At 40.4% G+C, this 25,697-nt stretch overlaps 3 protein-coding genes and 3 non-coding genes across 8 annotated transcripts in view; all 6 read left to right on the top strand.

The window, feature by feature from the left end:
• Window positions 1–2,390, top strand: part of LOC121573865 (malignant fibrous histiocytoma-amplified sequence 1 homolog) — a 29,721-nt gene extending 27,331 nt beyond the window's left edge. The window contains exons 2-3 of one of the 2 annotated variants that reach the window (XM_041886224.2): window positions 366–705; window positions 1,784–2,390. In XM_041886224.2, coding sequence (XP_041742158.2) covers window positions 366–496 — 131 coding nt within the window. In that variant the 3' untranslated portion in view covers window positions 497–705; window positions 1,784–2,390. Of the gene's footprint in view, window positions 1–365; window positions 706–1,761 lie in introns of both variants that reach the window. The other variant, XM_041886225.2, reaches the window with a different exon arrangement.
• Window positions 2,391–8,202: 5,812 nt separating this feature from the next.
• Window positions 8,203–11,305, top strand: LOC121573866 (60S ribosomal protein L17). Its single transcript, XM_041886226.1, has 7 exons — window positions 8,203–8,255; window positions 8,723–8,772; window positions 9,198–9,238; window positions 9,536–9,670; window positions 10,105–10,203; window positions 10,650–10,841; window positions 11,226–11,305. The coding sequence occupies exons 2-7, from the start codon at window positions 8,733–8,735 to the stop codon at window positions 11,271–11,273; spliced, it is 555 nt and encodes a 184-aa protein (XP_041742160.1). The 5' UTR covers window positions 8,203–8,255; window positions 8,723–8,732; the 3' UTR covers window positions 11,274–11,305.
• LOC121574568 lies at window positions 8,897–8,966 on the top strand. The gene has a single exon (XR_006002234.1). It is a non-coding gene; the product is annotated as a small nucleolar RNA SNORD58 (small nucleolar RNA).
• Window positions 9,928–9,997, top strand: LOC121574566. The gene has a single exon (XR_006002232.1). It is a non-coding gene; the product is annotated as a small nucleolar RNA SNORD58 (small nucleolar RNA).
• Window positions 11,059–11,128, top strand: LOC121574567. Its single transcript, XR_006002233.1, has one exon. It is a non-coding gene; the product is annotated as a small nucleolar RNA SNORD58 (small nucleolar RNA).
• A 6,684-nt stretch (window positions 11,306–17,989) lies between the features above and the next one.
• On the top strand, window positions 17,990–21,321 carry LOC121574397 (homeobox protein Nkx-6.1-like). 2 transcript variants are annotated; one of them, XM_041887022.2, is made up of 3 exons: window positions 17,990–19,023; window positions 19,393–19,565; window positions 20,273–21,321. In XM_041887022.2, exons 1-3 carry the CDS (start codon window positions 18,477–18,479, stop codon window positions 20,516–20,518), a joined length of 966 nt encoding a protein of 321 aa, XP_041742956.1. In that variant the 5' UTR covers window positions 17,990–18,476; the 3' UTR covers window positions 20,519–21,321. The 2 variants fall into 2 exon arrangements, with proteins under 2 accessions (XP_041742956.1, XP_041742955.1); XM_041887021.2 differs by having other exon boundaries at window positions 19,372–19,565.
• Window positions 21,322–25,697: the final 4,376 nt, after the last annotated feature.

Below are 25,697 nucleotides of genomic sequence, written 5' to 3'. Positions count from 1 at the left end.
CTGCCAGTGCCTTGTGATTTTGCTGATGAGGACAAACCCTTTCAATATGAGTCGATCTGTAGTTATTAAGCCTAAAGATGGAGTCCTCCACTCCAGCGGTCTCTAGGGAATTGAGCATAAGGTTACTGTGCTCATTTTGCTCTGTAGCGGCTCTGGCAATCAGTGGTAATGCAGTCAAATCGCCATCTAGGGGACAAATAAAGAACAAAACATTGACTTGGGGTCCTGTACAAAATCCACCATATCCTTATATCATTGGATAAATGATCTCTCAGTCGATTGGAAAATGAAGTATTATATATAAACTAACTCTCACTCCCCTCTCTGCCCCCCCCACCCCCCCGCCCTCGCTCTCGCTCTCTCAGGTGAGCTGCTAAGCCAGCCGCGCCCCGAGGGGCTGACTGAGATCATCTGCCCAAAGAACGGTTCGGAGCGGGTCAACGTGGCACTGGTTTACCCCCCTACGCCCACCATGGTCAGCCCCTGTCTCAAATGAGCCCTGCTGCCTGGCCTCTAGTGTCCTGTCCTGTCTGACTGTACCCTCACGCTGCCTTCCTCTCTAGTCAACACCTGAGTCTGAACCCCACACCCCAGCTGTCCCTCTGAATCTCCTCAACCCACCCAGGCAGCAGCCTGACTGGACACATAGCCATGCAAGGTCACAGAGATACGCACTGTCAGCTGGATGGAGCAGAGCAGATAACTGTAAGTATCCTGAAATATTAATGCAGGTTTGGCCCTCTCTAAAGGGTCATAGGTTGGTAACTAGAGGGTTGGATGCTTAGAGGTGTCTATGTACTGTGTAAATGTAATTGAATATACAGTTGAAGTCAGAAGTTTACATACACTTAGGTTGGAGTCATTAAAACTTGTTTTTCAACCACTCCACAAATGTCTTGCCCATAATGACCATCGTTATATTTGGAGTTAAAAGGGGGGTGCTTGCAAGCCGAAGAACACCATCCCAACCGTAAAGAACGGGGGTGGCAGCATCATGCTGTGGGGGTGCTTTGCTGCAGGAGGGACTGGTGCGCTTCACAAAATAGATGGCATCATGAGGAAGGAAAATTATGTGGATATATTGAAGCAACATCTCAAGACATCAGTCAGGAAGTTAAAGCTTGGTCGCAAATGGGTCTTCCAAATGGACAATGACCCCAAGCATACTTCCAAAGTTGTGGCAAAATGGCTTAAGGACAACAAAGTCAAGGTATTTGGCCATCACAAAGCCCTAACCTCAATCCTATAGAAAATGTGTGGGCAGAACTGAAAAAGTGTGTGCGAGCAAGGAGGCCTACAAACCTGACTCAGTTACACCAGCTCTGTCAGGAGGAATGGGCCAAAATTCACCCAACTTATTGTGGGAAGCTTGTGGAAGGCTACCCGAAACGTTTGACCCAAGTTAAACAATTTAAAGGCAATGCTACCAAATACTAATTGAGTGTATGTAAACTTCTGACCCACTGGGAATGTGATGAAATAAATAAAAGCTTAAATAAATCATTCGTTCTACTATTATTCTGACATTTCACATTCTTAAAATAAAGTGGTGATCCTAACTGACCTAAGACAGGGAATTTTTTATAGGATTAAATGTCAGGAATTGTGAAAAACTGAGTTTAAATGTATTTGTCTAAGGTGTATGTAAACTTCCAACTTCAACTGTACCTTACAGCTTTGAATGACAGTGTCTGCTAGTGAAGATGTACTACCTATGACAAAGTATCTAATTAGAAGTAAGAGTTTCTAATATTCTCCTAGTTTTTTATCTTTTCTTTTTTAGGTTATCCAGCTGTTCCTACACTGCCTCACCATGGTGACAAAGACGGTATTAAAGGACTTTGGCTGAAAGCAAACCTGGGTTGTTTTTAAGACCCATGCAAGCCATCAACAAGCAGTGTATTTTCCAACTGGCCTACTCTATAATGCCCTCCAGAACTCTGACAAACCTCTGCCTACAACCTGTCTAAGACCAAACACAGGAAATTAACCTATCCATGCTATCAGTGGGCAAAGACTTGGACTGGTTTCTCTCTTTACTACTTAGTGGTGTCATGAAATGTTGGAAACCTCTTGGCTGGACTGCTACCCATTCTAACTTCCTGTAATGCTGCTTATCCTGTTCACATGTCAAGGCTGTGATTGATGAACGTAGGAAAGAGAACTGACTGAACCTCCTACGTTATCATGCTGTTTGTAAACCAAATAATGTCTTGTATATCCAAATACATTAACCACACTCCTGAACACACGTTACCCATGTACAGACCTTATCCTTTGCTTTAGCTTGCAAATGGACAGATCTTACATATTATTACAGACATATACTGAACAAAAATATAAACGCAACATGCACCAATTTCAAAGATTTTACTGAGTTACAGTTCATATAAGGAAATCAGTCAATTGAAATAAATTCATTAGGCCCTAATCTATGGATTTCAAATGACTGGGAATACAGATATGCATCACAGATACCCCCCAAAAAAAGTAAGTGCGTGGATCATAAAACCAGTCAGTATCTGGTGTGACCACCATTTGCCTCATGCAGCATGACATCTCCTTCGCATAGAGTTGATCAGGCTGTTGATTGTGGCCTGTGGAATGTTGTCCCACTCCTCTTCAATGGCTGTGCGAAGTTGCTGGATATTGGCGGGAACTGGAACACTGTCGTACACATCGATTCAGAGCATCCCAAACCTGCTCAATGGGTGACATGTCTGGTGAGTATGCAGGCCATGGAAGAACTGGGACATTTTCAACTTCTAGGAATTGTGTACAGATCCTTGTGACATGGAGCTGCGCATTATCATGCTGAAACGTGAGCTGATGGCAGCAGATGAATGGCACAACAATGGGCCTCAGGATCTCGTCACTCGTCATTAAAATTGCCATCGATAAAATACAATTGTGTTCATTGTCTGTAGCTTATGCCTGCCCATACCATAAACCCACCGCCACCATGGGGCACTCTGTTCACAACGTTGACATCAACAAACTGCTCGTCCACACAACGCCATATACGTTGTCTGCGGTTGTAAGGCCGGTTGGACAAATTCTCTAAAATGACGTTGGAGGTGGCTTATTTTAGAGAAATTAACATTATTCTCTTGCAACAGCTCTGGTGGACATTCCTGCAGTCAGCATGCCAATTGCACGCTCCCTCAACTTGAGACATCTGTGGCATTGTGTTTTGTGACAAAACTGCACATTTTAGAGTGGCCTTTTATTGTCCCCAGCACAAGATGCACGTGTGTAATTATCATGCTGTTTAATCAGCTTATTGATATGCCACACCTGTCAGGTGGATGGATTATCTTGACAAAGGAGAAATGCTCACTAACAGGGATGTGAACAAATTAGTGCACCAAATTTGAGAGAAATACATTTTTTGTGCATATGGAAAATTTCTGGCATCTTTTATTTCAGCTCATGAAACATTGGACCAACACTTTACATGTTGCATTTTATATTTTTGTTGAGTGTATTATGTAAGATCAGTGGACTGCCTTTATGCCAAGGAAATTCCAGTTCAGCTGGATTTGTAAAGATGTTTAATTTTAACATATCCTGACCAAACCATGGTGTGATGTATAAGTGATATGCCATTTCAACTTCAGTAAGAAAGGTACTCGGTTTCTCTTTAGACTTGTCAAAAAATTATCATTGTATGTAAATAAAAGATAATCATGTTCTCTAAAGGAAACAGAAAAAGAAGATGTCTGCAGGTGTTGAGTTTGAAGTCTTCTTAAGACTATCTGTGGTCATGTTGGAAGAGGAATTTATTTCAAGATGTTTTTTCACTGCTATGGGGAGATACTGCAATAGGTCTGCAATATGTTTAAAATATGGAAGAAAAAAGTTAATACACCTTTTGTATGTAATATCTTTATTTTTGTATGTCGACACAAGTATCACCACCCTCTCTCAACATTATTTACAGTGCAACGTTGTACATGGCTCACTTGGCCAATGTGAGAGTGTACATACAATTTTATATGTAGCTGGTCAAACCATCTCCCAACACAACATAAAAAGCACCAAATACAAATAAACAAACTACTGGTTTTAATATTACCATATTGTTGTGTCTTTTTCAATTCTACTACTTATTGATGAGAGTCGAGAGGCCAGTTTCTCTACCTTCTGTCTTTGAATGGAAGCTCTTACCCTGGTTCTGCCAACTACACATTAAATCAAATCAAATTGTATTTGTCACGCGCCGAATACAACAGGTGTAGACCTTAGTGAAATGCTTACTTACAAGCTATTTCCCAATGATGCAGAGTTAAATAAGAAAAGAAACAAAAACATGAGAAACAAAACGCACAAGAATGAAGCTACAGTATATAGGAGTACCAACACCATATCAATGTGCAGGGATATGTGGTAATTGAGGTAGATATGTACATGTAGGCAGTGGTAAAGTGATTAGGCATCAGGATATACACTCAGTGGCAAGTTTATTAGGTACACCCATCTAGTACCGTGTCGGACCCTATGCCTCCAGAACAGCCTGAATTCTTCGGGGGGGGGGGGATTCTACAAGGTGTGGCGTTCAAACGTTGCTCAATTGGTATCATTCCCCACACCATTGCACCACTGCCACCAGCCTGTACTGTTGACACCAGGCAGGATGGGGCCATGGACTCATGCTGCTTACGCCAAATCCTGACTGCCATCAGCATGACACAACAGGAACCGGGATTCGTCGGACTAGGCAATGTTTTTCTGTTTCCAATGTCTGTTGGAAAGCACACTGATCCAGGTTTTCCTCTAGGATTTTGCCTGTGCTTAGCTCTATTCTGTTTCTTTTTATATATAAAAAAAATGACCTTGACGATGACAAGCATACCCATAACATGGTGCAGCCACCACCATGCTTGAAAATATGAAGAGTGGTATTCAGTGATGTGTTGTGTTGGATTTTCCCCTAACATAATGCTTTGTATTCAGGACATAAAGTTAATTTCTTTGCCACATGTTTTGCAGTTTTACTTTAGTGCCTTATTGTAAACAGGATGCATGTTTTGGCATATGTTTTACTCTGTACAGGCTTCCTTCTTTTCACTCTGTCATTTAGGTTAGTATTGCAGAGTAACTACAGTGTTGTTGATTCATCCTCAGTTTTCTCCTATCACAGCCATTAAACTCTGTAACTGTTTTAAAGTCACCATTGGCCTCATGGTGAAATCCATGAGTGGTTTCCTTCCTCTCCGGCAACTGAGTTAAGAAGGACGCATGTATCTTTGTAGTGACTGGGTGTATTGATACACCATCCAAAGTATAATTAATAACTGGTCTTTGTGGTTGAATCTGTGTTTGAAATTCACTGCCCGACTGAGGGACCTTACAGATACAGTGCCTTCAGAAAGTATTCAGACCCCTTGACTTTTTCCACATTTTGTTACGTTACAGCCTTATTCTAAAATTGATGAAATAAATACAAATCCCCAGCAATCTACACACAATACCCCATACTGAAAAAGAGAAAACAGTTTTTATTTTATTTTAACAAATGTATTAAAAAATTTAAACAGAAATACCTCACGACGCCAGGACAGCGGAGTCACTCACCACCTTCCGGAGACATTTGAAACCCCACCTCTTTAAGGAATACCTGGGATAGGATAAAGTAATCCTTCTACCCCTCCCTTACCCCAACCCACCCCCCCCCCAATTTTTTTTTTACAAATAAAAAAAAAAAAAACATTGTAAAGTGGTTATCCCACTGGCTATAAGGTGAATGCACCAATTTGTAAGTCGCTCTGGATAAGAGCGTCTGCTAAATGACGTAAATGTAAATGTAAATGTACCTTATTTATATAAGTATTCAGACCCTTTGCTATGAGACTGGAAATTGAGCTCAGGTGCATCCTATTTCCATTGATCGTCCTTCTACAACTTGATTGGAGTCCACCTGTGGTAAATTCAATTGATTGGACATGATTTGGAAAGGCACACACATCTATATAAGGTCCCACAGTTGACAGTGCATGTCAGAGCAAAAAGCAAGCCATGAGGTCGAAGGAATTGTCCGTAGAGCTCTGAGACAGGATTGTGTCGAGGCACAGATCTGGGGAAGGGTACCAAAACATTTCTGCAGCATTGAAGGTCCCCAAGAACACAGTGGCCTCCATCATTCTTAAATGGAAGAAGTTTGGAACCACCAAGACTCTTCCTAGAGCTGGCCGCCCGGCCAATCTGAGCAATCGGGGGAGAAGGGCCTTGGTCACGGAGATTACCAAGAACCCGATGGTCACTCTGATAGAGCTCTAGAGTTCCTCTGTGGAGATGGGAGAAACTTCCAGAAGGACAACCATCTCTGTATCACTCCACCAATCAGGCCTTTATGGTAGAGTGGCCAGATGGAAGCCACTCCTCAGTAAATGGCACATGACAGCCCGCTTGGAGTTTGCCAAAAGGCACCTAAAGACTCTCAGACCATGAGAAACAAGATTCTCTGGTCTGATGAAACCAAGATTGAACTATTTGGCCTGAATGCCAAACGTCACGTCTGGAGGAAACCTGGGACCATCCCTATGGTGGAGCATGGTGGTGGCAGCATCATGCTGTGGGGATGTTTTTCAGCGGCAGGGAATGGAGCAAAGTACATAGAGATCCTTGATTTGGCTTCGGGACAAGTCTCTGAATGTCCTTGAGTGGCCCAGCCAGAGCCCGACTTGAACCTGATCGAACATCTCTGGAGAGACCTGAAAATAGCTGTGCAGCAACGCTCCCCATCCAACCTGACAGAACTTGAGAAGATCTGCAGAGAAGAATGGGAGCAACTCCCCAAATACAGGTGTGCAGAGCTTGTAGTGTCATACCCAAGACGACTCGATGCTGTTCTCGCTGCCAAAGGTGCTTCAACAAAGTACTGAGTAAAGGGTCTGAATACTTATGTAAATGTAAACGATTTCGAAAAACCTCTTTTTGCTTTGTCAATTTAATCAATTTTAGAATAAGGCTGTAACGTAACAATGTGGAAAAAGTCAAGAGTCTGAATACTTTCCGAAGGCACTGTAATTGTATATGTGGGGTACAGAGATGAGGTAGTCATTCAAAAGTCATGTTAACCACTATTATTGCATACAGTGTGTCCATGCAACTTATTGTGACTTGTTAAGCAAATTTTTATTACTGAACTTATTTAGGCTTGCCATAACAAAGGGGTTGAATACTAATTGACTCAAGACATTTCAGCTTTTCATTTGTAAAAATGTCTAAAAACATAATTCCACTTTGATATTGTGTGCAGGCCAGTGACACCAAATCTAAAATGTAATCAATTATAAATTCAGGCTGTAACACAACAAAATGTTGGGTCAAGGGGTGTGACTAGTTTCTGAAGGCACTGTATATTCTGATGCCGAGTCACCTTACCACTATACTGTACATACAGTATCTACTTCTATCCCTGCACATTGTAAATATGGTATTGGAACTGACCCTGTATAAAGCTTCTTACTGTTTCATGTTCTTATTTCTATTTCTTGTGTGTTTTTGTTCTACTGTATGTTAGTTTTAGTGCTTCATTGATATTGATAGCTGGGTTTGGAGCTTGCAAGAAAGGCATTTCACTGTACTTGTATGCATGTGACATAAAAAAAAGTATGTATATATATATACAGTATATATATTTTTTTTTACTTGATACAGATATTTGGGTTAAAGAAGTCCTCCAGGGATTTTTGAACTTTTCCTGTTGAAAAGCCATATCCCAAGTATAAATATCAATAACATGCCTCTTCTATATGGAGAACACATACAAGCAATCGATACAGTCCAGAAAAAAAACATGATCATGGATCTACCTGACAATCTGCATTAGTTCTCTGATAACAAGGAGCTATTTTGTAGATCAGTGATGTCACAGCTGGTCCCATGTTGAGTATTTGCCCAGATAACAGCACCTGGAAATGAGAGACTTATAGCTGACAAACATGTGAATGATTAGCCCCTCTAGTGATAAGACCTGCAGCACACCTTATCATTTGTAGTGGAGATGAGTGGTCCCAAAAAAAACTGTACAAACACATAAGGATGTATGATCTTATATGATACATATGAAGGTAGTTACAGAAATGTGTGTGTTCAATCAGTATTAATATTGTTCTTTCCATTGGAATATATGCTTGTCAGAATTTACACAAAAGAACCGTTGAAATTTCATAAAATCTCGCGAGACGACATTCACGACTTCTACTCCCAGAATGCTCTTCTCTACCTCTTCCCTTCCGCGGCCTGAGAAAGTAAGTGAACAGACTAGAAATGGGTCCGAAAATAAATGTAATCTCTTCAATATCTATGGCATCCTGACTCTTTAAATGTTTAACTTACATGTATTCCAACTACTACTAAGAAACGTCGGCCGTTATGCGTGGATCGGTGGATATTTTGACGAAAATATTGTCATATTGGTGATTTTCTTGACCCCATGTAGCACGCCGGTTTCCAGCCATTTTTAGCATTGCTAACAACAAAAAACATGTCCTACGAATTAATATTTATAGAAATGCAGTGTCGTATTGATGTAGTAGTTATGTGATTTACTCGTATTGGGTTGTTACTAAACCATAAACTTCGGTTAACGTGAGCTAACTAACACGTAGCGCATCCTCCAAGATGTCGGACTTATTTTCTCAAACAACCCACTGACGTGTTCGCCGATTAGGGCACCGGTGTGTTACAAACTAACAAACCACTTTATATTTTACAGATCTCTGAAAATGGTCCGCTATTCGCTCGACCCTGAGAACCCGACTAAGTGTGAGTAGCTACCGGGGGGTGATTGTCTCCCTGGCTTCTTTCATTGGCTAGGTCGCTAATGCATGCTAGGTACTATCCTTCTGGCAGCAGGATATTTTAAGTTATACGTGCCTATATGCAATGGTTGTAATGATGACTTTCTTAGGACACCTTTGGATTACCCATGAAAATAAATATGAATGAGGCTGAGCAACCGCATGTACATTTACTTACATTTTAGTCATTTAGCAGACGTTCTTATCCAGAGCGACTTACAGTTAGTGAGTGCATACATTTTCAAACTGCCCCCCCGTGGGAAACGAACCCACAACCCTGGCGTTGCAAGCGCCATGCTCTACCAACTGAGCTACGGGGACTTACCATTGTTTAATCACCATACTTTTGTCTTGTGACCTCACTGATTATTGCTGTACTTTTTCCTGCAGCATGCAAGTCGAGGGGCTCTAATCTCCGGGTCCACTTCAAGGTATGGTGTTGTCTTTTCAAACTGAGTGACATGAGAAGTTGATTTCAGTCCTGTTGTCTACTGTAGTTCAATCAATGTGGGAGTTGGTCAATATTTGTAGATATAAATGGGTACAGACTTAAAGGTGTGATGCTTTGCTATGATGACAACATTGGAGACCTTTGGAATCAAATGTGACAATATCTAACAAATAACTGAGCAATTTTGCATCTATGGCTATTGGACCAAACGTTATAACATGTTATTTATATATGTAGCTACTACAATATATTGATGGGTTTGTTGGTTTCCCATCAGAACACCCGTGAGACAGCTCAGGCCATCAAAGGCATGCACATCCGGAAGGCCACCAAGTACCTGAAGGATGTTACCGTCAAACACCAGTGTGTTCCCTTCCGCCGCTACAATGGGGGTGTCGGCAGGTGTGCCCAGGTGAGCTCCACATCAGTTATAGTTGCCCTAGCATCTATTGAAATGCCTATAGGGGACTCTGCTTGGTATCTTCATGAGAATTTGAACTCTTTCCTATATTTCCCATGTAAAAGTAGTGGAATTTGAAGTTACAAAAAAAGTGTGCTTTGGAGACTGGTACAAAATGGCTTACAATATTTCTGCCATCAGAAATTGTGAAAAGGTATTATCAGACCTTGCACTTAGTCATGTTTTTTTAATGTGCCTGAATGAAATGGTTGCAGTGATGACTTTCTTAGGACACCTTTGGATTACCCATGAAAAGAAACACGAACGAGGCTGAGCAACCACACATTTGCACTTGTCTACCTTAATATGTCCCAATGTGGACCAGAAATGGGGGTATTTCTTCTGGCCCAGTCTGGTATGCACAACTGACAACCATTCCTCTGCAGGCCAAGCAGTTTGACTGGACACAGGGACGCTGGCCCAAGAAGAGTGCAGAGTTCCTTCTCCACATGCTGAAGAACGCTGAGAGCAACGCTGAGCTTAAGGTAATGTTGGTTTATTTGCTAGGCCTGTGTTTTATTGTGGCATGCCTGTAGTGGAGAGTAGTGAATTTTTTTTATGGCTTTCTCTTGTCCCTCTGCAGCAGACCATATGGTGAGCAATGTGTTTGGACCGTGGAATCTCAATAAAATCAGTATTCAATCTCAATACATATAGAATCGCAATATACATGTCGTATCGGCACCTAAGTATAGTGATAATATCGTATCGTGAAGTCCCTGGCATTTCCTAACCCTAGTGGAGAGATGGGTGAAAAGTATGATGCTATCAAGCTTGTAGCAAAGACTGCATGTTTGGGATTTATTTTATTTGGGTTCAAGCTGTGTAACGCACACAATTCATGATTGCAATGACCGTTAACCATGAAAATGATCTTGGAACGGAGTCATGATGCTTGCTGACCAGTTTGGTCTTTTCTCTGTTCTGACAGGGTCTGGATGTAGACTCCCTGGTGATCGAGCACATCCAAGTGAACAAGGCCCCCAAGATGCGCAGACGCACATACCGTGCCCACGGTCGCATCAACCCCTACATGAGCTCGCCATGCCACATTGAGATGATCCTCACAGAGAAGGAGCAGATTGTTCCCAAACCAGAGGAGGAGGTCGCCACTAAGAAAAAGGTACACATGTGCCAAAGCCTTTTAAACAGAATCTGCTTAGTGTCTTTCTGATATTTACTCTTCCACATATTTCCCATGTAAAAGCAGCGTGATTTAGAAGGAACAAGAGCTCTGTAGATGGGATCAAAATGGTTTACTGTCCTTCTGGCATCATAAATCGGGAAGTCTAATCAGACCTTACCCTTACGTTTTTTTTATACATTCCTGTATGAAATGGTTGCAATGATGACTTTCTTAGGACACCTTTGGATTACCCATGAAAATAAACATGAATGAGGCTGAGCAACCACACATTTGCACTTATGTCTGTCATTCTGTCCCTATGTGGGTATTATCAGAATTGGTATGGTATATGTTGGTCTGATGACATTCTTTGTCCTGCAGGTTTCTCAGAAGAAGCTGAAGAAGCAGAAACTCATGGCACGGGAGTAAATGTAAATAAAATGGAACCATTCTTACCAAAACTGAAAGTCTCACGGTTCATTACTTCAATTGTATTTGGAAATTCCCTACTGCTCATGTAAAATGTTTTAATCCAATATTCCATATCAAGGCAAAGGGTTCCAAACCAACCCACATAATAAATGGACAGTCATGTAGCTTAGTGGCAATGCTGTTCAAAGTTGCAGGTTTTTACTTACTGAAATGTCACACGCAGACCTGAAAATATTGCAGCCTTAAGAGAGATTAAGCCATTTTTTAAAATCTATTACAATCACAGCATGTATGTACATGGTGAAATCAAGCACTTGGCACTAGTGACTAATGCTGTCTTATTCATAGGAGGGGCAGACGGATATCTAAAAATGGCAGGGATGGAGTCCATAATAGGCATATGTGCCATGTTGTCTGAGGATTTCAGGAACCCCCCCCAAAGCTTTTGACCAGGGCCATGCACATGAACAGACAATTAATTGGACTTGGAAATATCTCCACTTGGTGGTGCCAATGTCCAGATTTGAGCCCTACACAGGATGTAGGCCTCTACAGGATTATCATGGCAACATTTTAGTACTCCTATTCGAATAAAGTCACCTGAGTAACATGAATGCATTTGGTCTCAAATTAGTTTTCAATGCAGGGCCCCGTGTAGCTCAGTTGGTAGAGCATGGTGCTTGCAACGCCAGGGTTGTGGATTCGATTCCCACGGGGGGCCAGTATGAAAATATATGCACTCACTAACTGTAAATCACTCTGGATAATGACTAAAATGTAAATGTCCACTAATCTGTAATGGGTAGTTGAATGCTAGTTACAAATTGCCTAGTCAAGGCGCCAACAGAGGGCAGGGGTAGCCTACTTTTTTTTAATATATATATATTGGTCATTTTAGCAGACGCTCTTATCCAGAGCGACTTACATACATTTGAGTGTATACATTTTCATACTGGCCTCTGAAATCTGAGCACGGAGTTCTGGTCTGCTTCCAGTACGAAAAAACATTGTGCGACGTTCAATTAAACGGAAACGATGCTGTTCTGAACGACCAGTTGAAAAACGGGAAGGGGTTGTTGGTTGGGGAACGGTGCCTGTCAGCGTCTTCATGACCGCTGCCCTTTAAATACGTCATTCATTGATTCAAGCCACACCCACCAAACGGCGCAACTGTACCTCAGTATGGGCTGTAGACCTAATTATTAGTCCAAACGTATCGTTTTGCAAATTATTGGACAAATTCAAGTAAGTCCCTCCCCGTTCGCTTCCGCTTAAGAAGCTTTTTCCAACAGAATCGGCGGAATGAATATACCCCTGTCCAATAACGAATATTTTAGGGGAACGTGTCATACAGTACAAACCGTTACGCTGCGCAACGTGCAAATGGAGCAGCTTATCCTCCCCTATATCCCAGATTATAATTAAACATGAAGTGGATAGCTAATAACATGCCTACAGTTTACCCTCACTTGTTGGGACAGATCACCAGCCTTAGATATGCAGTTTCAGGAACTTTTCTTCGTCCTGTAAACATTTGATGGCAACACAGGAATTTTTACAGCGCACAGGGCTGCCGGCCTGAATGTTGTGGGTTCGCAGACCACGGTGGACAAGAGTAGGGGTGGAAAGAACTCCTTTATAGTAAAAGCATTGCATGAAGCTATCATCGTGTTTGCAGGTCCGATAAAAAAAGAGCCTTTTTTTAATAATGTCATGCAATTCTACGTAATTTAACATATTAGCAGAATATTTTTTTATACCACACAAATTACAGGATAATTATCATATTGTTAATCTTATCATATTTCTCTAATACCAAATCAGTGTGTCTTGTTTGCAACGAAACTGTCCCTGTTTGCAAATAATTAAATCTGAGACTTCATTAGGAATCTGAGCATTGTAGGCTACTTTCAAAAGTTAGGCATACATTTCCACCCCATACAGAGTAGGACTATGGGCGCAAAAAAAAAATTACGCTTAAACTGCTGGCTACTCTTCTTCCGTTGCTTAACCCCACAAGAGAAGGTCACAAGTGTTTCCCCAAAAGCTGTCTGACTTTAAACATCTATTGTACAGAAAGTGAATTGCTTAATCAATTGATAGTCAAGAAATTCTACAGCTGCACCATCGAGAGCATCCTGACTGGTTGCATCACCGCCTGGTATGGCAACTGCTTGGCCTCCGACCGCAAGGCACTACAGAGGGTAGTGCGTACGGCCCAGTACATCACTGGGGCCAAGCTTCCTGCCATCCAGGACCTCTATACCAGGCGGTGTCAGAGGAAGGCCCTCAAAATGGTCAAAGACTCCAGCCACCCTAGTCATAGACTGTACTCTCTGCTACCGCACGGCAAGCGGTACCGGAGTGCCAAGTCTAGGTCCAAAAGACTTCTCAACAGCTTCTACCCCCAAGCCATAAGACTCCTGAACAGCTAATCATGGCTACCCGGACTATTTGTACTGCCCCCCCACCCCATCCTTTTTACGCTGCTGCTACTCTGTTAATTATTTATGCATAGTCACTTTAACTCTACCCACATGTACATATTACCTCAACTAGCCGGTGCCCCCGCACATTGACTCTGCAACGGTACCCCCCTGTATATATAGCCTCCCTACTGTCACTTTATTTTACTTCTGCTCTTTTTTTCTCAACACTTTTTTTGTTTAATTTTTTACTTTTTTTGTTAAAAATAAATGCACTGTTGGTTAAGGCCTGTAAGTAAGCATTTCACTGTAATGTCTGCACCTGTTGTATTCGGTGCATGTGACCAATAAAATTTGATTTGATTTGACATAATTAGATTAATTCCCAAGCAAAATCCATTTTTGGTCTCCTAAACTATATAAGGTTGTAGCTCAGCCTCTGAATGTCAAAGAAACAAAACAATATACAGTGCATTTGGAGAGTATTCAGACCCCTTGACTTTTTCCTCATTGTTACTTTACAGCCTTATTCTAAACTGGATTAAATTGTTTTTATTCCCTCATCAATCTACACACACAACCCCATAATGATAAAGTTTTTTTAGACATTTCTGAAAGTATTCAGACCCTTTACTCAGTACTTTGTTGAAGCACCTTTTGCAGCGATTACAGCCTGGAGTCTTCTTGGGTATGACCCTACAAGCTCGTCACACCTGTATTTGGGGAGTTTCTCCCATTCTTCTGTGCGGATCCTCTCAAGATCTTTTAGGTTGAATGGGGAGTGTCGCTGCACAGCTATTTTCAGGTCTCTTCAGAGATGTTCGATCGGGTTCAAGTCCGGGCTCTGGCTGGGCCACTCAAGGACATTCAGAGACTTGTCCCGAAGCCACTCCTGTGTTGTATTGGCTGTGTGCTTAGGGTCGTTGTCCTGTTGGAAGGTGAACCTTTGCCCCAGTTTGAGGTCCTAAGCGCTCTGGAGCAGGTTTTCATCAAGGATCTCTCTGTACTTTGCTCCGTTCATCTTTCTCTCGAACCTGACTAGTCTCCCAGTTCCTGCCGCTGAAAAACATCCAGGTTTCCTCCAGACGTGACGCTTGGCATTCAGGCCAAATAGTTCAATCTTGGTTTCATCAGACCAGAGAATCTTGTTTCTCATGGTCTAAGAGTCTTTTAGGTGCCTTTTGGCAAACTCCAAGAGGGCTGTCATGTGCCTTTTACTGAGGAGTGGCTTCTGTCTGGCCACTACCATAAAGGCCTGTTGGTGGAGTGCTGCAGAGATGGTTGTCCTTCTGGAAGGTTCTACCATCTCTACAGAGGAGCTCTGTCAGAGTTCTTGGTCATCTCCCTGACCAAGGCCCTTCTCCCCCGATTGCTCAGCTTGGCCAGGCGGCCAGCTCTAGGAAGAGTCTTGGTTGGTTCCAAACTTCTTCCATTTAAGAATGATGGAGGCCACTGTGTTCTTGGGGACCTTCAATGCTGCAGACATTTTTTGGTACCCTTCTCCAGATCTGTACCTCAACACAATCCTGTCTTGGAGCCCTACGGACAATTCCTTCGACCTCATGGCTTGCTTTTTGCTCTGACATGCACTGTCAACTGTGGGACCTTATATAGATGTGTGTGCCTTTCCAATTCATGTCCAATCAATTGAATTTACTACAGGTAGACTCCAATCAAGTTGTAGAAGGATGATCAATACAAATAGGATGCACCTGAGCTCAATTTCCAGTCTCATAGCAAAGGGTCTGAATACTTAGGTAAATAAGGTATTTCTGTTTTTTTATTTGTAATACATTTGCTAAAATTTCTAAAAACCTGTTTTCACTTTGTAATTATTACATTTTTTTTTACATTTATGGGGAATTGTGTGTAGATTGATGAGGGGAAAAAATGTAATTTATTTAATTTTAGAATAAGGCTGTAACTTAACAAAATGTGGAAAAGGGAAGGGATCTGAATACTTTCCGAATGCACTGTATATATGAGTCACGTCTTTCCCGGGTATTTTACAGCAAGCATAAAGCATTGCGGACATGTTATAGATCACTTTATATATTTTTGCCATTTCCTTTAATAATAGGTAGGGCTATGGCATACAAACCCTTTCATACCCCCTCAATTCGATTGTTGGATATAACCTAATAGCCCTTAACTGACTCGGAGGGTGGAGAAATTGACTGACAAATCTATGCATATAGCCGCCTATAGTCTTAACTTCGTCTTTCAAACAGGTAGGCCTACCTCTTATTTCTTAAATAGGAAGAAATAGGCTCCAACACAAAGCCCTCTTGTTGTTAGTAAAGTCTAATTAAAATGAAGACTGTTTAAATGAATTATGCCTATTCAAATGTACCTAATTTCAGCACCATGAGCTGTCAATCTCCGATTGATTGTGCCGAGGCTGCTGCTTCAAGTTTCAGAACCACAATGTAAGTTACTCGAATCTGGCTTACTGTGAGGTCAATAACTCTGATAAATACATCATGGGCAAGACACATATGATTTTTTATCAAATTAATTATAGTAGCAAACTATCAAAGTTGACCGCCGGTCCTCCTTCCCATCTTCGCGCTCTCCTTCTCAAACTGAACTGAACATAGGCTATAGCAGGGGTATTTAACTCTAAGGTCCGGAACCTGCAGGTTTTCTGTTCTACCTGATAATTAATTGCAACCACCTAAATCTGTCCCTGATTAGAGGGGAACAATGGAAAAACGCAGTGGAACTGGCTTCGATGTTCAGAGTTGAGTTTGAAGGGGCTATCTGCCAGCGCACCGTTTTCGGAAGAAGCCTTTACTTTACTCCTGAACTGTCACGGTATGCCTACACAGCACAGCCGTTGGTTAGGCAACGTTTTTGATCAGCAAGAACAGAGCAGTCTGGGGCTCAGGGTTGGAATATCCATTGCAGTGTGTAATGCAGCCTAGTTTTATTTACACCATCCCAGCAGCTATTTTACAAATATTACTTTGCTCTGTGCTTCTCCGAGCATGCACTTTGTAGCCTATATAGGCTATGGATGATTTGATTGAGATCACATCGCTATATATAGCCTAATAAGCAACTAATTCTAAAAATTAGAAATATTGAAATGTCATCAAGTACAAATTACATGACTCTCCACTGGACTAGATAAAAAAATATTAAACCCTCCCCTTGACTGAAATTGAAAAAGCATGACCCACCCCCATTTTCCTCCAGGTAACCATTCTGTACATTTCGATCCATCCCTAAGAAGAAACAAATATGTATAATCAGTAGAGGTCTAGATTTGAGAAAATGTAATGTAATTGCTAGAAAATATTGGTGAAATGCAGCGTTACATTAACTGCAGTATTAGAGTCTACCACAGGGTGTCACTGGTGTCTTGCAATCCTTGAGTCGTTCTAGTTTAGGAATAGCGTGCAATGTAGCCTAGACCTACTGAAACAGTGATGATACATATAACTTTTTTTCCAATGCAGAAGAATATTGACATCCGTTGTTAAAGACTTAAGTCTTCAATAGCCAATTTATTTAACGATTTTGTCACTCAATTGATAGGTATAGGCTGTCTGGGCATAGGCTATGCTGGAATTAAAATCAATACCAGACCGTTACCAATAAGCATTTGATGATTATATTGCCTTTGAAAAAATATCCCAATAAAGAAATGTACAATTCTGTTGAGGATGTGATACAGAGACAAAAAGAACTCATATGTATGTATATTCGAATAGTGAAAGTCTTGTGTTCTCAATATTGATCTAATTATGCTACAAAATCACACACGTGCGCGCTACATTTTCATCCAGGAGGACATAAACGACAACGTCAGGCCTACTATTTGGCCTTGTTGAACGGATAATAGATCATGGAGTATTAGCCATATTTAGGTCTAACTATGGCTTAATGCTGTGCCATATATTTAGATACATGGCTAAATGCATATCTCAATCAGCTAGCTATACAGCCTCTTTAGCCTACAATTCATATGAATGGATATGGATAGATAAGCTATATTTGGATCTAGTAGCCTATGTCACATGATGAGCACATGCAGATGTCCCTTTATCTAAAAAAATAGATTTTGGATTGATTCGGTTCCTTTTGTGTTTAATAGCGGGTCGCATTGCAACTATTTTAATGTGCAAATCAAAGCTATGATGGAGAGCCAATGAGGACACACTCCTAAATCCTGTTGGCTCTTTCACTTGACACACTGGCTACGTCATCGTCGGATTACCCAATCGCAACAAAAACACCATCTACTTTCTGTTTACTCTCAAAGTTTTTACTTTTGCGCAAAAGACATCGGAAAGTGATGATAATGTTTTATTATCTCAAAGATCGTCTTATGCATCGGAAAGGAAGGGTGGCTTTTTATCAATAGATTTCAAACATTCAACAATATCAACTTCTCTAAAGCAGTCTGCCCAAGTCAGCGAGGCAACTTCGGAAATTCATCCTATTTGAACGACTTTATCCTCAAGATTTGCAAGGTTGAAGAAGCGGAGTAATCCCTGTAATAATGGCTTTTGAATCTCGGCGAAATTAATCTGGGATTTCATTTTTCCATGGTTTCGTTTTAAAAGAGGACATTTTCATTTTAGACAGACAATTTTTCAGGCGTGCACATTTTGAAGAGTTGGGCTAATATTGGCCTACCCCAAAGGAAACGTGTATTGTTTTGCCTGTTTGTCTATGAGCAAAACTTTGCATTATTAGGCGACTTGAGACTGTGAGCATTGAGGATATTTTTTGACAAAACCATCACATTTACCTATTCTCGGTTATGTTAGCCGTGGGGCAGATGGACGGGTCCCGACAGAGCGCTTTCCTCCTAAGCACCGCACCTTTAGCGGCTCTGCATAGCATGACGGAGATGAAGACCCCACTCTACCCAGCCTACCCTTTATCTTCCACGGGTCCGGACTCTTCTACCTCACCTATTGCCACCTCTCCAAACCCCGGTGGCATCCCGATGTCCTCACCGGGGATCAAAACATCCTCCGGAATGTCATCTCTCGGATCGCTCCATCAATGCAGTGCGCTAGGCACACCTCATGGAATAAACGACATCCTCAGTCGTCCTTCGGTCCTTGCCCCAGGAGCTGCTGCTGCCGTTGCTGCGTCCTCTTCTGCCGGCATCTTGTCCGGACTGCCCCGCTTCAGTAGCTTGAGCCCCCCGCAACCCTCTGGACTCTACTTCAGCCCCAGTGCTGTGGCAGTGGCTCGCTACCCCAAGCCCTTGACAGACCTTCCAGGCAGGACCCCGATATTCTGGCCAGGAGTCATGCAAAGCCCACATTGGAGAGACGCCAGATTCGCATGTTCACCACGTAAGTAACTAGTCCACGTTTTTGAGCTATCTGAACTTCAATTTAACGTATTTTGATGCATGATGTAGGCCTATAGGCTGAAGGGGTTATTAATAATTCCACAGTAGCCTATGATATTTCATTCTATAAACTGAAACAGATCTGACTTGAATGTCTAGCTGCAATGTGCATTGTAATGGACTAACAAAGGCTTATTTTATAACAGCTCAAATTAAGTTGATTGTGATATTATTTGAGAATAGCCTAACAGTAGGCCCATCCCAACATCAAATAAATGTTAATAGCCTAATATTGGCATATTCTATCAATACATAACAATAGGCTACATTTCGTTTAATGGATTAGAAGCTTTATGTTTTACATTTTCAGATCAAAATTCTATACTGCTCGACAAAGACGGAAAAAGAAAGCATACACGTCCCACCTTCTCTGGACAGCAAATATTTGCCCTAGAAAAGACTTTCGAACAAACGAAATATCTGGCTGGACCAGAGCGAGCACGACTGGCCTACTCGTTGGGAATGACAGAGAGCCAAGTGAAGGTAAGACATATTCTGAAATAATCTTTATAAAGTCCAATAAGATGCATAATCTTGTTTAATAAGTAGCATAGCCTCTTCTACTCAATTAGACATTTTCTCACGTTTTCCATTAAAGTGCCTCATGCATTTTAGACTAATGTTTTGTCCTTCGTTTCATTATTTATAAATTGATATATATAGCCTACACTTTGAGTCGAATAACAGTGGTCAAACTAATCTAAATTACTGTCTATTGCATTTAATAATACATATTTAAAGATCATTACCCCAAAAATTGTTGTCCTATTCACAACTATAAATATTTCTAAAATATTAGTATGTATATCTAATAAATTAATAATACATTACACTATAATTTAACCAAACAATTTGTTAATTAATGTAATGTAAATGTGGAAATAATGGTAGCAACGTTTTGCACAGCAGCATATTTGCCAACAACATGGAAGGAAGAAAATTAAACCTATATTTTCTCTTTAGAAAAATCAATTTTTCTGAATGTATGATTAGAATGAAATATAACCTATTATTATGTGTTGACTTCACGTTACCTATGCGTATGCCCTTTTCATTTGGCATATTAGCAGTGTTTGTAGGCCAAGGCTACATAAATAATGTCTGGTTGTTAATCAATATCTTTGCAATAGAGTAATGAGTAATCATATTATTTGTTGATTGCATGTAATCAACGAATATTAACCTTTTAGGTGTGGTTTCAAAACCGAAGAACAAAATGGAGAAAACGCCACGCGGCTGAGATGGCTTCGGCAAAGAAGAAGCAGGATTCGGAGACCGAGAGGCTGAACGGGGCCTCGGAGAATGAAGACGATGATGATGATTATAACAAGCCGTTGGACCCTAACTCAGACGACGAGAAAATAACACAATTACTGGAAAAACACAAACCAAACTTCTCACTCCTTATTAATACATCAGAAAATGACAGTTCGTAGACAGACACGGTGAAAAAATACTTTTGATGCAACATTTCATCGTGGAACTGGTGCAGGTTATGTCCCTTTTTTCATCCCAAATTTTAAATGAATAAGTTTGCAAGAGGACGGAGGACGCGTCAGATCAAAGGAATAGACGCAATTGTGAAGTCTGGAACAGTGGCCAAAACATGGACGCAATTTATAGAAGTTTGATCATTAAGATGTTACTTACATGTAAATAGAAACTTGAGTTGTATTCAACAGGAATGCTATTACTGTGAATATTTATGTGTAAAAAACTTTTTTTGTATAGAAAGCACTGCTGAGTCTCTTCCTCTTAGTTGTTCTGACGTCTGACATCGTTACAGCTTTGTCAATTGCAAAAAGCATAGCCTATATTTTCATGTTTGGTTTAGTTTTTGAAACTTGACATATACATTGCATTTCATAGTGAAGTAATAAGATCCACCTGTTTATAGGGCCCAATTTTCAATCATTATGGCCTCCAAAAAAATATCAGAACAAGCTTAACAGGCAACCCTATTGGGTCTGTGGACTATAATAATCTTTTTTTTTTGTATATAAATTGAAATGAAATTAGCCACATATTTTAAGTGTAAATAATACTGGTTGTGACGCAATTGAAGTACATCTGTAAAATAAATGCATATTGTGTGTTTCTCTAATGGTAAAATGGTTTCCCCTCACACTTTACTTAATTTATATAATGTTTAAAGTTTGTAACAGTGATTGAATCCTGCAAAAATGTGTATCGCGGGTTTATATGTAATGCACTTTTATTTAATAAAAGGTAAAATTAACGTTGCTTTACTCTGGATATACATAAAACAATTAAATGGCAGGAATCACCTAATGGAGCACATAAAGGAAGAAGCATAGGGGGAGGCTCAAGTATTGAATTTCGTTTTATTTTATCTACCTATCAATTTCTATTTGTGTACATTAACGAAAGACATCTGAATGTATAATATTAATATATAAATATATTATATTTGGAGATATTATGGTTATTATTAATCTTAATTTAGGGGTTATCTTTCTTAGCAGGGCGACGTAAAGTGGTTTTCTATTTGTTTATGTAAACATTTCATATGTATGAATTGTGATTATGATGATGATGATAATTATGATTATTATTGATGATGATTACCTTATGCCACTATTCCTTCCAAGACATGCGATGATATAGGAACATCTATTGTTGCCTGTAACCAAGCAATGATAATAATAATAATAATAATAATGATTATTATTTATAATGATTATTATTTATAATAAAACAATAATAGTATCCACTCGCCAGTGCTTTTATAAAAAATATTCTGCCCTCTTTCCCTAGATTACTGAATCACAAAATAGATTTTTGAATTTCGAATCGAATAAGTAAGCCTTGCCCACAGAGGGTCTGACTAGTGGCCTATTGACTTGCATTCACAGCATCGCATGACGTCGATATTAATGAATTATAATTGTGTATCTGGCTGAAATTGTTTCTTGTGCGATGGGGTGAAGATATAGTCGATGGGCAGAATATGTTTCAACAGTCACCGATAAAACATGGCTTGAAAAGTTCATAATTAATTTATCTGGCAAGGAATCTAGAAAATTCACTCTGCGGTGTCTGTGCGTCTACAGATTCGCATGATTACATCACCATGTTCTTTTAAAATTGGAAATCGCTCAACCGATCTACACCCAGTTCTAGTAAATATTTAATTGATCAGATGTGGATCGAAGATGCAGCATTCACCAAGAATGGGAGACTCACTGTTGGTAAATGCTGGATTTAAGACTTTATTGAGCAGAGTCTGTGAATAGTGTCATCAAAATGTAGTCTTTATGATAGGTCTAGAGACAAATGCTAATTTCTAAATGTAATCTCAATTGTATTGTACATTTGTAATATAGTAGGCCTAATAGCAGGCCTACATATATACAATGACAATTTTGAGAGAAAAAATGTCAGTTCAGGAAACTGAAAGAATACAACGATCTCTCAGTTAGTTAGATATGATTTCGAATGCATAAATTGTTAGTTGCTCCGATGTAATATCTGCTACCAGACAGAAGGACCTGTATCTTATGGATGAAACACTACTGAGGGCAGTCACGCAGTAAAAGGTTTGTAGACTTGAAAGGTAGGCCTATGCGCGTCAGTAGAGGCTGCTATTTGTGTAATCTCTTGGTATTCCTAATAGGCTACTTGAAGCAAAATGGCAGATCAAAATTAATGTATTGAAATCCTGCAGTTAGTTGTGCTACATCTTCAAGAGAAAGTGGACAGAGTGACAACTTGGTAAGCCAAACTACACTGCCACCACATTTGTAACACTATGTTGATTGATACAAGTAGTGTGCAGTGATGAAAAACAAAAGCCGACAAACGAGAAATATGATTGTGGCATATTTTAGAACATATTTTAGAATTGAACTCCTGTGTATATTTGATGCCATTTATAAACAGCACTAGGGCATAACAGGAATGCAGTAGTTCCAACCCTCATGTTGCAGTGTCACGCATGCGCCTCTTCTTCAGGTTTTATATATATATATATACATTTATATATACACTACCATTCAAAAGTTTGGGGTCACTTAGAAATTTCCTTGTTTTCGAAAGAAAAGCAATTTTTTTGTCAGTTACAATAACATCAAATTGATCAGAAATACAGTGTAGACATTGTTAATGTTGTAAGTGGCTATTGTAGCTGGAAACGGCTGATTTTTAATGTAATATCTACATAGGCGTACAGAGGCCCATTATCAGCAACCATCAGTCCTGTGTTCCAATGGCATGTTGTGTTTGCTAATCCAAGTTTATCATTTTAAAAGGCTAATTGATCATTAGAAAACCCTTTTGCAATTATGTTAGCACAGCTGAAAACTGTTGTGCTGATTAAAGAATCAATAAAACTGGCCTTCTTGAGACTAGTTGAGTATCTGGAGCATCAGCAATTGTGGGTTCGATTACAGGCTCAAAATGGCCAGAAACAAATAACTTTCTTCTGCAACTCGTCAGTCTATTCTTGTTCTGAGAAATGAAGGCTATTCCATGCGAGAAATTGCCAAGAAACTGAAGATCTCGTACAACGCTGTGTACTACTCCCTTCACAGAACAACGCAAACTGGCTCTAACCAGAATAGAAAGAGGAGTGGGAGGCCCCGGTGCACAACTGAGCCAGAGGACAAATACATTAGCGTGTCTAGTTTGAGAAACAGATGCCTCACAGGTCCTCAACTGGCAGCTTCATTAAATAGTACCCGCAAAACACCAGTCTCAACGTCAACAGTGAAGAGGCGACTGCGGGATGCTGACCTTCTAGACAGAGTTGCAAAGAAAAAGCCATATCTCAGACTGGCCAATAAAAAGAAAAGATTAAGATGGGCAAAAGAACACAGACACTGGACAGAGGAAGATTGGAAGAAAGTGTTATGGACAGACGAATCGAAGTTTGAAGTGTTCGGATCACAAAGAAGAACATTTGTGAGACGCAGACCAAATGAAAAGATGCTGGAGGAGTGCTTGATGCCATCTATCAACCATGGTGGAGGCAATGTGATGGTCTGGGGGTGCTTTGGTGGTGGTAAGGTGGGAGATGTGTACAGGGTAAAAGGGATCTTGAAGAAGGAAGGCTATCACTCCATTTTGCAATGCCATGCCATAACCTGTGGACAGTGCTTGATTGGAGCCAATTTCCTCCTACAACAGGACAATGACCCAAAGCACAGCTCCAAACTATGCAAGAACTATTTAGGGAAGAAGCAGTCAGCTGGTATTCTGTCTATAATGGAGTGGCCAGCACAGTCACCGGATCTCAACCCTATTGAGCTGTTGTGGGAGCAGCTTGACCATATGATACGTAAGAAGTGCCCATCAAGCCAATCCAACTTGTGGGAGGTGCTTCAGGAAGGATGGGGTGAAATCTCTTCAGATTACCTCAACAAATTGACAACTAGAATGCCAAAGGTCTGCAAGGCTGTAATTGCTGCAAATGGAGGATTCTTTGACGAAAGCGAAGTTTGAAGGACACAATTATTATTTCAATTAAAAATCATTATTTCTAACCTTGTCAATGACTACATTTCCTATGCATTTTGCTGTATTTCCTATTCAAACTCATTTCATGTATGTTTTCATGGAAAACAAGGACATTTCTAAGTGACCCCAAACTTTTGAACGGTAGTGTATATATAACGAATTTTGACTTTTGTGACTGTGCTATTTAGAGGAAACCCTGTTCAAGTGAGATGCCTTAACATTTGGCAATTTTTAAAGATTTGGCCAATAGTCCTACTACTGATCTTCATGTTTGTAGCCTATCCCTATATAAATGGTATGCATTTTCTATATGTACTGGAGTAAAATACAGACCATATAAAACTTTTTTTGTTTGCAAAAGCCAATGTTGGACTTTTATCCTTTTTACTCAATTCCTCCCATTGCTCCCATCACTGTGCTCTTATTCACTTATTCTGTTCATACTGGCAGTGAAAATGAATTTTTCTAGCACAAAACTGTGAGTTCCTTAAAGGCATCCTATTAGGGGAAACTACCTCCAACCCAAAGTGTGATGCACGAGGACCATGCAACCTGAGATTGAGCTCATGAGACCAGCAAGCTGGTGACCAGAGTGAATAGTGGTTAAGATGACTAGCTACTCCATTATTATTAAATTGAGTAGCAAGGCCTTCTGCAGTGGCCACACTCAATGGAAGTATTTTAGATGGGGGATGTGGTATGGCAATGTCATGTCATTGCATTGGGGAGATAGCTCCTCTATATACCTGGCATCTCACACTGCCACATGGGTCAGTGCAGTGTGTGCTACTTGTCATTCTTAGCTGCTGCTGCTTTTCAATTACTTTTTGTTGCCTGTGCTATAATATCAGTCAGCACAAAAAGCACTCAAAATGGGCTTTGTCCTGTCCACCTCCTCAAATGGATTTTTAATGAGAAATGAAATGCAGACTAAAGAGTGCATGTTTGATTACAAACATTTAGTTACGCTGAAAAGCAGCAACCAAAGTGGTTATCACTGGACATGATTTTTATTTTGGCACGATGAGGCCTCAACTTAATGTCTCCATAAAACTGGCGGAAGAATAAGTGTTTCTCCACAATATTCTGACATTGGTGATTTTATTATTGTGAGATTTTTACAAGATGTGATTTCTA

This window comes from Coregonus clupeaformis, chromosome 9 (assembly GCF_020615455.1).
Source record: "Coregonus clupeaformis isolate EN_2021a chromosome 9, ASM2061545v1, whole genome shotgun sequence".
NCBI classification, from domain to species: domain Eukaryota; kingdom Metazoa; phylum Chordata; class Actinopteri; order Salmoniformes; family Salmonidae; genus Coregonus; species Coregonus clupeaformis.
The sequence above is the reverse complement of the archived record's forward strand: the minus strand, read 5'-3'. Positions and strand labels throughout refer to the sequence as shown.

Coding starts and splice junctions, on each gene's coding strand:
- LOC121573866 (XM_041886226.1), top strand. CDS start 8,733: ATGGTCCGCTATTCGCTCGACCCTGAGAACCCGACTAAGT. Junction 8,773..9,197: donor CCCTGAGAACCCGACTAAGT/GTGAGTAGCTAC, acceptor TTTTTCCTGCAG/CATGCAAGTCGAGGGGCTCT. Junction 10,842..11,225: donor AGGTCGCCACTAAGAAAAAG/GTACACATGTGC, acceptor TTTGTCCTGCAG/GTTTCTCAGAAGAAGCTGAA.
- LOC121574397 (XM_041887021.2), top strand. CDS start 18,477: ATGTTAGCCGTGGGGCAGATGGACGGGTCCCGACAGAGCGCTTTCCTC. Junction 19,024..19,371: donor CAGATTCGCATGTTCACCAC/GTAAGTAACTAG, acceptor ATGGATTAGAAG/CTTTATGTTTTACATTTTCA. Junction 19,566..20,272: donor TGACAGAGAGCCAAGTGAAG/GTAAGACATATT, acceptor TTAACCTTTTAG/GTGTGGTTTCAAAACCGAAG.